The sequence below is a fragment of the Oenanthe melanoleuca genome, chromosome 6 (assembly GCF_029582105.1).
Source record: "Oenanthe melanoleuca isolate GR-GAL-2019-014 chromosome 6, OMel1.0, whole genome shotgun sequence".
In the NCBI taxonomy this organism is placed as follows: Eukaryota; Metazoa; Chordata; class Aves; order Passeriformes; family Muscicapidae; genus Oenanthe; species Oenanthe melanoleuca.
In genome coordinates, this window is record NC_079340.1 from 5745091 (window position 1) to 5759389 (window position 14299).

General features: G+C 43.2%; 1 protein-coding gene across 8 annotated transcripts in view; it reads left to right on the forward strand.

The window, feature by feature from the left end:
- JMJD1C (jumonji domain containing 1C) overlaps positions 1-8844 on the forward strand; it is a 162825-nt gene extending 153981 nt beyond the window's left edge. For 6 of the 8 annotated variants that reach the window (XM_056495410.1, XM_056495416.1, XM_056495415.1 and 3 more), the window contains 3 exons: positions 2145-2321; positions 7482-7613; positions 7944-8844. In XM_056495410.1, the coding sequence (XP_056351385.1) occupies positions 2145-2321; positions 7482-7613; positions 7944-8033 (399 nt within the window). In that variant the 3' untranslated portion in view covers positions 8034-8844. The other 2 variants (XM_056495412.1, XM_056495411.1) reach the window with 2 other exon arrangements.
- Positions 8845-14299: the final 5455 nt, after the last annotated feature.

Consider the following 14299-nt stretch of genomic DNA (forward strand, 5'->3'; position numbering starts at 1 on the left):
GAGCTGGCGAAAACCACAAACCCCACCTTGATGTTAGAGTAGGGAGGAAGGCAAAATTATTTCCTTTATAGTACATAAATTATACTTGATGTGCTGCACTACTAACAAAATATGTAGCACATATATCTACTTCGTAAGAGTGACAGGTGGCCTGTAACTGAAGGCTTAGGAGGGCATGGAGATTTACTCTTGCCCTGCTCTAATACAGAAGATAATTCATGGGATGATGTTTTTCTGTTGCTGATCCATTACTGTATTACTGCTGCTGTATTTCTGGTAAATTTTCCCATGCCAGATCCCTTGACCTTACCACCAGGTGGCCACCAATCTTTCCCAGGACTCTGTCACATCAATCAGCACAAGAAACGTGGCTGGTCTCTTGGTGAAGGTGGAAGCAGTGGGATAACGTCCCCAAGGGCTGCAAACTTACCTGGCCATGTTGCAGATTGTCCTTCCAGCAGCATGTGATGACTAAGTTAGCGCCGCATTAGAACCTTTCAGATTGTTACCTAGGATATCCATCAATGCAGTAAATGTAGGGATACATCTTGGAAGCAGTTTCTGTTCTCTGTCCTCAGAGCTGTTTTCTGTTCTCAGAATACATTTGTGTATTCTGGAGGGTGGCCCTTTAACAGATGACACAGAAATGCCAAAGTGTCACTGAAGTGATTGCTTGAGAGGTATCTTTACTTCTTCTTTCTGATGAGTTTTAACTGGCTGCAGCAAAGGGATCCATAAAAAAATCTTGAGGCTAAGGGCTCTGCTGTGAGCAGGGAAAGCCTAAGAAATTTAGCAGTGAAGATTCCCTTTGAGAATAAAGCAGTGTTTCTGTACCAAGGCAGCTGCCTTCCAGTGTCTCAAACATTTGCTCTTTGGCAGGCTGAACTGTGGGGAAAAATGAGCACTGGTAAGTAAAACAAAGCTAGTTCCAGGAGATCATGAACTATACAATAAGACTTTTTTGTTCATTCAAAAAGTAGATGCTCATAAGTTAGATGGTGTCTTTTCAGCTCAAAAAAGAGAGTTGTGAACGAAGTCTTGAATGCAAAGGAATAGGTGGACAAAGGGAGTATTCAGCATTTCCTCTTTCAGAGCACTTGTGAAATTATTGTGAGTAGCTGTGAAACTATTTGAGCATCAGGTTTAAAACAGAAGCAATTAGAATGCTGTGTAAAGAAGTTTATCATTTGCTACCACAGTTTGCCCAGTATCCCAAATCAGTTGTGTACCCCCATTTATTTTAGGCGTCGTAATATTTGGGAAACACTGAATTGGAGATTAATTGATGGGTAAGCACTAGGACCATGTTGCTGCTGATAAGATACAAAATCTCAGTATCTTGTTAGAAGGGTGATAATACTCAAGGAGAGTTTTAAGCTCTGCATTGCATATTATATTTGATTAATAAAAGCAAAAAAAAAAATTGTTTTTAATGAAATACTTGTTTCATGATTTGTGACAGGTGAATTAGGTCTGTGTTCTCTGTTTTTTCTTTCAGTGGCTAGGATTGATTAAGTAGCAGTTGATTAATATTTGTTCCTCTGTGGCTCACTTGATGAGAAATGGCCCTGCAGTCTGTTTACTGATGTCAGGAAGTACTTTTATGTATTAATCATTTTTTTTCAGTACCTTCATAGGAGGGTAGGAGAGCAGCTTCTTATCCTGGTGTGGTTGAGGTTGGAAGGGGCCCCTCGAGATCCATCTGTCCAGTCCTGTACTCTTGCAGAGTCAGCTGGATCAGGTTTCCCAGGACTACAACTCTTGAGCTAAGGTAGTGATGTTGCTTGTCTGTGTCAAAACTGAAGAAGATTGTAAGACTGAGGAATTGGCAACATCGGAACTCCTGAGCTCAGATTTTTTTTTTTCTGGATGAAAGAAGTCACACAGAGAGCATGTTGCTTATTAATAGATTATTGTACTGAGTTCTTTAAAGCTCTGCATTTTGGAGTGGGAGTGTTGCAGATGTCTTCAGTTCAGGGAAACTTCCCAGATCCTTGAGGGTTGTTTTGAATCCCTAGCTAGAGTTCTTGTTTGAGTGTTGGGAGCTTAGTGACATTGCTTGGTGAGGTGGGTATACATAAAATTTATCGGCAAAAGGTTCGGTTCTTTTGGTAATGATTTGGGATCTTTTCTGTACTTAACAGATAGCAAAGGAGCAAGGCCTAGAAGTTTTACCAGAGCACGATCCAATCCGAGATCAGAGCTGGTATGTGAACAAAAAACTTCGCCAAAGACTTCTTGAAGAATATGGAGTAAAAACCTGCACAGTTATTCAGTTCCTTGGTGATGCTATTATTCTACCAGCAGGAGCACTTCATCAGGTAATGTACCTTAGGCTAAAGACATACAGGATTAAATAGCACATTTTCTGTAAAATAACTTTTTTCAAAGACATGGATACATCTGTGCTCAGTTGCATCTTATTTTTTATTAGTATCTATTAGCATGTAGGAATATAAAATAAGGTACATCTACTGATGTAGCTGACTAACATACAGCAAATTGAATGCCTTGAGTATTAGTTCCTTTTTTGCTTTACAATTACAAAGGAAGAGATCATTATTAACCACTGTTTTCCACTTCATTTCTATAGCAAATTTCTAAACAAACTTGAGTCTAGTTATGGCAGTCAGGTTAGTAATTTTTTTCTTCTAAGCCAGATGTTAACCTAATCGAGGAGAGGCAGGGAGAGCAACTTGAGCAGGTAAAAAACACCTGGATGTCAGATATCATTGTTTTTATCTTTAGCTGTAGGAGAATTGTAGTGGGTGTTCTAGTGTGTAACAGATATTTGTTAGTTTTCCCATGCCACATATAAGTTCTTTTAAACACAGAAAGTATATCAATCACTATAAGTCATCACTGTCTCTTCAGCAGCTTTTTTTACTATGAGGGTGATACCACTCTTTGCAGCATCTGAACTGATTTAATCTGTAGTTGGGTAAGAAAAGTACTGCCAGTGGGGCAGTTCTGGAGAAACAGGATGAATTTGTGTTAGCCTCAGTTGACCCCTGGTACAAAAGGGTTTATTACTGCCCTTAGGCCTTTTTTTTTTTCCTCACAGTCTTTAAACTGCTGCTCCTTGGTGAAAAGAGGAAGAAAGCTCAATTGTTTAGATGAGATTTTTGGGCCATTCTAGATTTCTTTCCTGCTCCAGCAGGAAATGGAGCCTGAAGGCTTGCTGTCTTGCCAGCTGTCAGGCATCACTAATGAGGGTGCTGACTGTCAAGGAATGAGGAGCATCCCCACCCTGTAACTGGTTGTAAACCATTGTGATGTAGAAGACCTGTCGTTGATCACAGTGTGGGTTCAAGTGAGGCCGAGTCTTTCTGAAGAAGGTGCTGTTAGTTTTCCAGTTTGCAGATCAGCTTCCAGCTGTGGCAGAGAGGAAGCAATGGCTCATAATGTCCCTGTGGCTGGGGCAGTGGTGTTTTCTCTGTGTACTGATGACAGGGGTTATGCACCTACTCTGTCTCTGGCTGTGTCTATTGGTGGGCATTGAAAACAACCGGTACCTTACTTGGACTAGGCTCCTCCTCATCCCACTGAGTTTCTGGGTGGGTTTGACATGGTAGTACATAGCTCTGGATGGTCTATGTGGATTTGTTTTCTGGCACAGGAGAGAAGAAACCCAGACAGCCCCAAACAGCCTTCTCCTGTACAAAACTCATGGCCTAATGTTGTTTCACAAATGTGGAGGAACATCTGACATTGGTGCTGTTCTTGGCTCCTGTTGGGCTAAAGAAGTTGACACTCTGAGTCACGTACTGCATCCTTCAGCAGCCTTACTCTGATCTCATGAAACATATATATATATGAGAGATATATCCCAAATAGAAAAGTGGAAAGGGAACCCAAGGGAAATAACAGATGTACTGGGGAATCTGTTCTATATAGCATGTGCCATTATATAAAGGCATATAGAATATAAAACATGAAGTAGTAGAACTGTTGCAGGCTTCCCTGTACTTTATATGTTTAAGGACCAAAAATAAGACCACTCTTATCTTTATCTCCTTGACGTTAAACTGCAGATTGTGTTTGAAATGGTGATGTTCTAGCTTCTGGCATCAATGAGTTAATAACATGGTGTTTTTAAACCTTAGTGGATGAAGATGAGAACCTTTTCATTTTCAGTAAGAAGTTTGTTTGAATCTGAAACATAGGAAGAAATAAAAGCATCATGTTCATTCATGTATGTGCATAGCGCTCTCTCTCTAGACATGTGTAAATACTGACCTTAGGGATCAGCACCAACACTTCAGAGATACAAAGCACATTTTAAAACTGAAAAATAAGTCTGCACAAGAATACATACTATGTTAAGTTTACACATTGTTTCAGATTTACACGCACATTATGGACCTTTTAATTATTAAAACTGAGTAAGAGTTGATGCTAAATTTGCTGGTAAATTAACATATTTATTTGCTCATGAGTAATGTTGTGGAGCAGAAGAAATCAGACTGAGGGCTGGAGCTAGGGAGCCTGGCTGCCTGTGGTCACTGTGTAAATGTAGTTGTGACACTTCAATTCTGGAGCCAGTTATGATTGTTGGGACACTGCTGCTTCTGACATGCTGGTCTAGAATTTACTGCCCTAACATGGAGAAAGTTGTATTTCTTCTGTATATTGTTTTTCCACTGCCCCCCCAGGTTCTATGGATTCATGTCTGGCTTTTAAAGTAAGTTATTCTTAACATTCCCTGGCAACATACAGCATTCCTCTTGCTTCCTAGCTTTCTCCCCTCCCTGTGTACTTGCAGACAGCAGTCACATCTTTCTTGTGAGGACTGCAGCAGGCAAAGTCAGACTGTTCCCAGGTGAGATGGGAGGTAAAGCCTCTCCTGTGAGCTGTGATGGGCAAGGCAGCCTTGTCAGTTCCTCTTGTAGAGGGACTTGCTCTCTTGGGAGAAGAAAGCGATACACTGTTGGACTGGTCACCTCTGCCGGTGCTTCCCTGAATGCTCTGTGAGGGGCATCTCTTTTGTTCTTGGCTGTACAGGTTGGGAGCTCAACAGTGTCCTTCCTTGCTAATGGTTTGGTCTTGTTCTCTCTGTGACACTTGTAGAGGGAGCCCCTGAGCTCTCCTTGGAACTTCCCCAGCTAAAAAAGGGTGTTGGTACTGTTCTTTTGAAAGATTCACTCTTTCTTCTGCTCCACTGTGGGTTATGCTGTTATCATAGACATCTCTAGGGATGGCCTCCCTGGATTTAACTTGGTAGCTCATAATGGTAAAATATTTAAACTAAAAAGAAAAAGCTAGAAATACTGGAGTCAGTAATTGAAATGTGGTGTTCAGGCACCCTGCAAAACTTGTTCATAGTGAAACAAGTTATTATAATGTTGTTGTTTATAGAGGCATTATCTTGATTTAACAGCAGGAGTATTATATTAGATTGTAAAATAACATGCTTGGAGATAATGTGACATCCTGGCAATGTTCCAGTAAGGATTGTAGGGTAAAGGTCTGGGCGTTCCATATGCAGAGCTCTTGGAGCTCAGCCTTAGTGGCTGAGGAAGTAGCTCAGGAAGTGGCTGATCCTGCAGCCATCAGGATGGGTGGGTGGCCCTTTCTTCCCTGCCCACTCACCTTTCCCTGTCCCAGCCCAAGTCTGAGGCTTTTCCAGCACTGCAGCTGCTTCCTGGGCCCTGCTGGAAAACATCTTCTCTGTATGGGCTGGGCTGTTCTCAGTTGAGCTGGAAGTGGCACAGGTGTGGGAGTGCTGCACTTCTTGCCCCACAAGCCTCAGGGGAATCATTGCTAAACGTTTTTGTGTGTGTCATGGCATCAGCTTGTGTTATAAATATTATAAATCGAACTGCCTGGGGGATGTCAGTGGGGCATTCCCATGCTAAATACCAGACCTGCTGGGTAAAATCTGTCCCCACAGACTTTTCACACGGATAAGACAGGCCCCGTAAGGGAGGAAGAGGGCTTAAGGCATAGCAGAATTAAAGGTCTGAGGGAAGCAAATGTTTTCTTTTCTGCCATGAAGGGATAGGGAGTCAGTAAAACCTTGTCTTAGTGAGGAGAAAGTGAATGAATGATGTGGGATTTGCATAGACTGGCAAGAAAACCAAGGGCAGGTAGAGACTTGAAAGAGATGAGAAGCCGGTGAAGGAGGGGAAAGGGCTGGAGCTGCCAGCTGCACAATGCAGAGGTACCTCACCCCAAGCTGTAGATTCCCTGAGTGCTGGTGGGAGCCTCATGGTGGCACTTCTGCAGCTGCTGCCTCACCCCGGGCTTTCTGTTCTTTGTAGATTGTGTGGCATCAACAAACCCCCTCCTCATGTCCAAAATTACTTCTATTTTGATAAATTCTTAGGAGAGACCGGCACTGCTACTGCTGAGTCATCAAAAGCCTTGCGTGCAACATGACTGCTGAGCTGGGGGGGGTTACCTGCTGGGGTTTCAGCTGTAGGGGGCAAGCTGCTGTGTAAAATCAGACTTGGGCAGGGGTTTGGAAGAAGAAAGTAATTTTTAAATGAAGTTCTGTTCCTCAACTGTGTAGACCCCAGTGGTTTAATTCAATGTCAGATACCATAATGGAAATTTTAGAGTATGCATTTAAAAACTCTAGATTTTGCTTGGTTTCACTTTAAAATATGCCGATCTGTGTCAACCCTGAGCAAGGTGAGATGGGTGTTTGATGTCTGAGGCTCTGCCTCTGCACCCCCAGGCTTTGGGAATTTGAATTGATGTTACACACCTGTGAGGAGCTGTTGGCGTTTGGGGAAAAGAGGGTTTTGACATGCTGAATTACAAATTACAGTGTAATTTGTAAGGGTTTAGGGGTGAAAACACAAATGTTTCTGAAGGGAACAAACTGGAGTTGGTTGTTGGGTCACAGTGAGGAAGCAATTTTCCTTTCACTTGTCCTCCAGGTATGACCTGGGTGGCTGGAGATGGTATCTGTTCCTCAGTAGTTAACTCATGCCATTAAGAAGAAGTGTTCAGAGAAAGAAGAAAGTGCTCTTTCCCCCCTAGTTCTCAGCCTCCCTCTTTCTCTGTTCATAATTGTTTCTTTAAGTATTTCCACTGGCAGTTCCTTTTCCATGAATGTGCCAGTTTCCAGTGTGTATGTGCATGACCAGAGGAACCAGGTTCGGCAGGGCAGGGCTGCTCCCTGGTGGGTTGGCAGATGCAGTGTCTGCGCAGTGCTGGGGAGGCTGTAGTGGCAGCAGCAGTGCCTGTGCAGCAGCTAAAGGGAGGAACACATACCAGTGTGGAATTAATGCCAGAGCCTGCAGCAGGAAGCACCAGCACACAGGCAGCTATGCAGTGTTGAAAGTGTGCCTTTTGCCAGAAGCCAGCTTAGAGAAGTCAAACACACATAATTGCTCTCTACCTGTAAAGATGCCCATTAGTCCAATATGCCTGTGGTTAAGGGATCTCAAGAACCGCTCTTTCATCAGGTACCTCTGCTGAAGAATAACCCCAAATACTGATTATCAGTCTCTTCTTGTTATTCTGGATAGGTGCAAAACTTTCACAGCTGTGTTCAAGTAACAGAAGACTTTGTGTCTCCAGAACATCTTGTACAGTCATTTCACTTAACGCAGGAGCTGAGGCTGTCAAAGGAAGAAATCAATTATGATGATAAACTGCAGGTAGGAAATGAATGCTGCTCTGGAAAGGCTGGGAGGGCAGGGTGTGCTCAGGCTCATTGAAATGCCGAGCAGTGCGTGGAGCTACTTCCTTGCTGCTGTTCGCACAGAATAACAATGAGCAGCAGCATGGATGCCAGGGCTGTAAATGACTCTCTCTTGAGCTGCTGGCTTTATTTGACATTACATTTTAAAATGTGTAAAAAGCTGTTCCTTTTGCATGGGCTTGATGAAGCCTTTCTTTTTCTATCCACTAAGCTTAGGGCTCCGTCCTAAACTTTGCAGAGTTCCTCAGGTCGTAGGCCTTACTAAAATCTGTCCGTGTTCTTGCAGGTCAAAAATATTTTGTATCACGCAGTTAAAGAAATGGTGAGAGCTTTGAAGATTCACGAAGGTGAAGTGGAAGATACGGATGAGAACTGAGCCCACTCTGCTTTTTGGAGGTAGCATCACCCAGAGGTTATTTCACCTGATCTGTGAATGGTATGCACACTAATTTAAGCTTCACAAACCATCAGTGCCAAGAAAAGTCATCGTATTTGTTAATGACACTGCAACGGGGTAGAGCTTCATATCACAGCTGCTGTGATTCCATGTTCCAGCCACTTGCAAACAGTTGAACAGCGTTCTGCTGTCTGTATTATAATGTACATGAAGTTTGTGAAATGTCAAAGATTTAAGATGATGTATTTATTTTTGGAAAAAACAACAAAATTCTATGCTATATTGTTGATCAAATGTAAATGTGATTTGTACAGTTTGCTAAAATAATTCAGATCTTTTTCACTTCATTGAGACACTTACTGTGAGAGTAGGACACAAACACCAGCTATTGCCTGCATTTGGGATCTTGCTGAGTCCGCACAGCAGTCATGTCATAATCTGAAAATTACTGCCAAATAATTGTAAACTTTGTAAAATATAAAGTATATAAAGTAGATGTTAAATACAGACACTTCAGTATTTTATTGAAGCTCTTCAGTGTACAATTAAACGTTTTCAAAAGGTGTAATTTATTTAAAAATTGTCTCATTTTGGTAAAATTTATGTGAACTTTTAAAGCTTAAATATTAAACTTAATATGCTATGTAAATATATACATATATACATTCAATGATGTATTTTTTTAAAACATTGGCTTGCTTTAATTTGTTAAAAGTGCAAGTGTTACACATGCTTTGTACATTGAAGTTGAAAGGGGTTTTACATTTTCCATTAAAATGACTTTGTCAGATGTCATGGTGTGGGTTTGTTCGTTCTGCTGGCACTAGTGCTGCCAGGGCAGCCAAGTGCTGCCCTCTGCGGGCCGCAGCTGGGACTGCAAGTGCGGTGCTGGCAGGAGTCTCAACCCCTCCCCCCCCTTTCCCTTTAGGAATCAGAACTGGTGCTGCAGGAAGGGGAAAGGCTTCTATAGAATGATTACTTCGTAACAACTTGCCTTTAATAGTTCAAGTAATATTACAAAATACTGGATGTTTTAAAAGTATTTTTTTGTTTTTTTATTTAATAGTGATAAATGTTAGTAGTTGAGGAGAATTCTAGATTTTGGAGGGAGTTTGAAAAGCATCACAAGAAGTGTGCTTTAAGTTATTAAAACTATTCAAGTACTTTGATTTCCAAATGTTAGGCAGAGCCAGTGGCCAGCTCATGAAGAGTCCAAAAGGGAATAGTAATTAGTCTGGTTACTGCTCTCAGTCTGATACATCCGTCTAGATTGGGGGGTCACCAAAAACCCCAAACCCCCTATAAGTTGCCTTTCAAAATAGAACAGTGCGAAGGCAATTTCTCATTCCAAAAGTCAAAATATTTAATTGGCTTGAAAACTTGAAATATGTCGAGTTGCAGAGAAATACCAAGGAGTTAAAGGTGCTGCACTTAGCAATTGCTTCTTAGCTTTGTCCCCTGTTCCATCCATTACCATCTTTATTATTCCCTGCAGCCTTAGAGCATTGGCTGAAAGTGGAGGATCTGATAGTGTACATTTGCTTAATGAGAAGTAGACTCTAGTTGTACATACTTTTATTCTTTAAGTATTTCTGTCTTCAGTTGAGTTTTTGTGAGGTACTTGTAACACATGAAATTTCTGAAGGCTGCTGAAATTATCATTCCCACTGTGGAGAGTCCCATTCCCCTTGGTTCTTTTCCTGCAACCAAGAGCAGTCGTTGGGCCTGGGCCATGTCTGCCATGACTGCTCACCACTGTGCTGGTGTGTCTTGGGCAGCTGAGTGGGAAGGCAGGGGTTGGTGTCCCCTGAGTAACTGTCCCAAACTGTCACGTTGCTATGCCTGCCCTGGCCAAAGCTGTGGGTTTCCTGCTCTACCTCTTCTCCAATGCCTGTACAGCTGATGGCACCTGTGCCTCGAGGTCTGAGCTTTGGTACCACCCTTTGGGCCCCACTGACAGCTACCCCTGCCACCCCAGAGAGCTTAGAGACCTGGGCAGGGATCCCTGTCTGTCTAAACACGTTCTTCCCTCCTTAGGGAGAACTGGAAGAGTGACTGAACAGTACCAGAAGTTATTAAAGTTCACAGGTTCTCCAAATAATACTAAAAGACACCAAAAAAATTGTTTAAGTACTTAGCATAGCACATTCTGCTTACTCAGTACCTTAAGGTTTCTGGCTTTGTTACAACAAAGCCAAGCTCTGCAGGAAATGGGAGTTGGAAGTGGGGCTGGTATTGTGCTTGTGGCTGTGAGCATGACCTGAGGTGTTCATAACTAATACCTGTCACCAGAGAAGGGTTTGTGGGAAGGGTTTTTTTTTTTCAGGTCAGTTTTTCCCTCTTGACCATTTCCATGTTCTGTGAGGTGCTACTGGGCATGTTTTTCCCATCTTCCTTTGCTAAAGACTCTTAGGAGGTTTTCTGTTCTACAATGTTAACTATTTTAATACAGCCAAAAGTACTCAGTGAGATCAGTTGAAGCTGTTTGAGTGCAGGAATGCAACTGCTAGAACTAGGATATGAAATACTGTGTGTCATCTTTTGCCACCTTCCCATTGAGGACAAGCTCTGTCTTTGCCTGCTTTGCTCTCCATGAAACTCCTCCTTTTTCCTTTCTTGTTCTTCAAAATATCATACCTCAAGAGTCATCAAAACTGTAAGCCCTGCTCTCCACACCTTTCCAGCTCTTTATATCATCATCTCCATCCTCAGCACTGCTGCACAGTAAATGGCCACAGCAGTTTCTTTCCTGTTGTAACTGCAGAGGTACTTAAGTTTTTAGCAAAGAATGAAGCAGGGCTGTGATGACCTGAAGTATTTCAGCACAGACAGCTGCTGATTTTGGTTTAGCTGGAATTGCTGGCAGGTGAATAGTGGTCCCTGTGGTGAAGGTCAGACATAGGGGTTTAGAACAGTCCGATTTGCAAATCTATTTATTCTACTCCCCCAGCTTCATGCAAAGTTGCTTAGATCTGTGTGTGCAGGCTAACCCCCATGTGATCAGCACTACATTCTCATGCTCTCTGACCTTTTTGGTAGGTGGTAATTATGTTTGTACCCTCTCCTGTGACATCCTGTCAAGCTCTCTCCTGCTCTCACAGCTGGCAGCCTTCCTTGCTCTGTGCCTGTAACTGGGAATTTCCCTTCCTCCTTCCACAGCTACCATTGCCTGTTCTGCTGCTTTCCAGAGCAGGATGTTTGTGCTCTCCCCTATATCCATGCTGGATGAGCTGCCTCACGCTGTTGAGATTCCTGGAGTGGAGCTTTGCTATGCTTTTCTCCTCCAAACCCCCAGCTTTGCTTCAAACAATTAAATCAACTCTGCACTGGGCTCCTGCTTTCCACACTTTGACCTGTGCTTTGTTGGCAGGAGTGCTGGGTCTCCTTCCTGCTGTGGTGTTGCCATGGTCTGTGTGCCCCAGCAGGCAGCAGAGCATGCAGTGGTGTGGAGGGTCTTCAGATGCAGTGGCTACCACCACGTTCTTCCCATCTCAGCAGGGTAGCCCAGGAAACTGCCCAAGGAGCAAATGCCCTGAGGCATCAGCAGCACACACAAACCAACCTCTGTACTTTTTTCATTTGTTTGTCACATTGGTTTTGAAAAGGAAATCACCATCTATAAATAGCTGGTAGGAAAATCCTGCCTCATAGCAAACTGAAGATGTGATTCACCTGATGTGTGCAAATAGTTGCATTTTAAACATGCACTACAGTTTCTAAAGGCAAGTGGTAGCCTGAGGTATTTTTGGTATTATGTTTCAAAATGAACATTTCTGGTACCTTCCAACCATGCCAAGGCTATACATTCTTGTCCCAGGTGACTGTTTCTTTTTCCAGTCCCTGGGTCTGTGCTACCTTAGTGAAAATAGAGTAGGGTTTAGTCCTGATGCAGGAAATCCTGTATTCTCACAGCTCTAAGGATTTCATATTGTTTGATCTCAATAATACCTTAAGTCCTGCACCAAATGAGTCTGAGGGAACACTTCAAATGATACAAGACAAAAGCCCTCAGTGAGTTGCAGTTACTTCTGGTAAAACAAACATGAGAGAGCAAGGACATGGAGAAAAAGATGGCTGTAGCTCTTGATTCTTTAGGGAACAATGAACTTTTTATACAATTGAATTGTCAATTGCACAGTCCTCATACTCAGGAAGAAAGGTGTGGCAAGTAACGTCCAGCCTGTACCTGGCTTCTGGCAGCCACACCACTGCTCTGATTGCTTTTGAACAGTTTGATTTTGTTTTCTACTCTCCTTTTAGCCCAGCTCAGGATGTTACTAGCTGTTGTGGCTGTATTTGCTTTTCTCCACGTACAGTGCTAGGTTAGACAGGATCTCTAAAGATCCAGCCTTTTGTGGGAAAGGGAATCTAGATGAGGTGTAGCTCCTGTCACTGAAAGTAGGTCACCAGGAACTGCAGATGGCTAAAGAGCTGCTGCTGAGAGGACAGTAGGAAGGAGTTCACTACCTGAGCTCCTGAACATGGAAATGCTCTCAGAGGAAGCAGTCACAAATTCCTTTTTTCCCCTTTTAAAAAAAAGCAAAATGTAAAACCCAACACTTCTGTTCTTTTGGCATAGCATATGTTGGCAATATTCAACAGGGCCAGTATTTCTGTGTGCCAAGACAAGGGTGGTTTCTGTGGTTAAAGCAAAGTCTATGAATAGAAGTCAGCGTCTGGATGTGTATTTAAAATTGGTTCTTGGTGAGACACTTGGAAATAACAGACCACAGGATTCCTTAATTCTGTCCATTATAAAACAATGCAGCCCAGACTCGACACCCCGGGAATGTTTCTGTATGCTGTGCCAGGCTTTGGTGACGCGGCGTGTGACAACCAGTGACTTACCGCTTCATTGTTGCTGCTGCAGCTCTCTGAACACTGGTCACCTTCTGCATTCCTGCAGCACGCCTCTTCCTTACTCACCAGGCCGGGGCATTGAGCCCATCAGTTTGGCGGTGACAAAAGCGGGGGAATGGCCAGAGAGAGAGGTCACGCAGCCTGGCAGAGCCCAAGCTGGACACTGGGCTCCCACCAGGTGGCGGCCGGTGGCAGCCAAAGGCTGCGGCGAGCAGAGCGGGATCTGGCTGGACACTGGACACTGGACACCGGCTGCAGCACCGTGGAACCGCGCCCGGCCACACCCCGCTTGGAAGTTTAATAACTTCAAAAAGTTTTAAATTGTTATGACACAAATTAATTGCTGACAGCCATGGGAGAAGAATTTCCTTAGGTTTATTGCTATGAATCTGTAAAACCTGTCCTCTAGTGGTGAGTATTCTCGGTACAACCTACCTTTCTTCCAATGCACTAATTACTTAGCTCTGGATTCAGACTGAAGAATCCCTTACTTTAAAAAATTCAGCATCACTTACGAGAGTGGAACATGCCCCATGCTCAGCCTTACTACCTGGAGTTGGGATTCAGCAGCAGTTGAGTAGGCACACTGCAAGAGCAAACAAACATTTGCATTGCAAGAGAGTGGAAAGTTTTAACACCACCTTCAGAAGTGGCAGTCTGGAGTTTTGCCCCTACTTGGCCATCCTTCCAACAAAGAAGCAGCTTCTTTCAGATCTGGTATTTTGTTTATGCAGCTACACATGAAGGGACAATTTAGTCTTAAAATCAAGAAGGTAGAGCTTGTAATTCCCACACTCCCACCTCTGAAGAATCCTGACTTCAACAGATTTAAAAATTGCTTCCTTCTCCTATAGCTGCCATTTGCAGATACCACCAACATGTTAGTCTTTTAGTTAACAACTCTGAGCTACCAATCCAGCAGTAGCATGAGGTAGGTGCTTAAATAATTTTATTTCCATCTTGTGAGCACATGCTATTTTCTTTGCTTTACTTAACATGACTAGAAACACCATGTTCCTCTGCCTTGTTACTTGGAATAGTCAGCCAGGTAGTGGCCAGCAGAGACTGGGCCTTGCTCTTTGGTGGGAGCAGTGAGCTGGGCCTGACCTGGAACAGGTCACCTCATCACAGATGGAGAGAGCTATTTGCTAAGCTGCTCCAACTGAAAAATAACTTTTTTATTTCCCCAGCAAGACTAGATTCCAGCTACGATTCAGCACAAGGTACCTCCTCTGAGGGAGTTGTCTTACCTCTGTTTCTATAAACCTTTTCTAACCTCCAGTCCCTATGTTCCTTCAAGCACAGAAGACACCACGCACACAAAGGTAAGGGGAGAATTTGCACAGCACTAAGATGTTCTTGCTGCACTTCCAAGTCTATTCTGA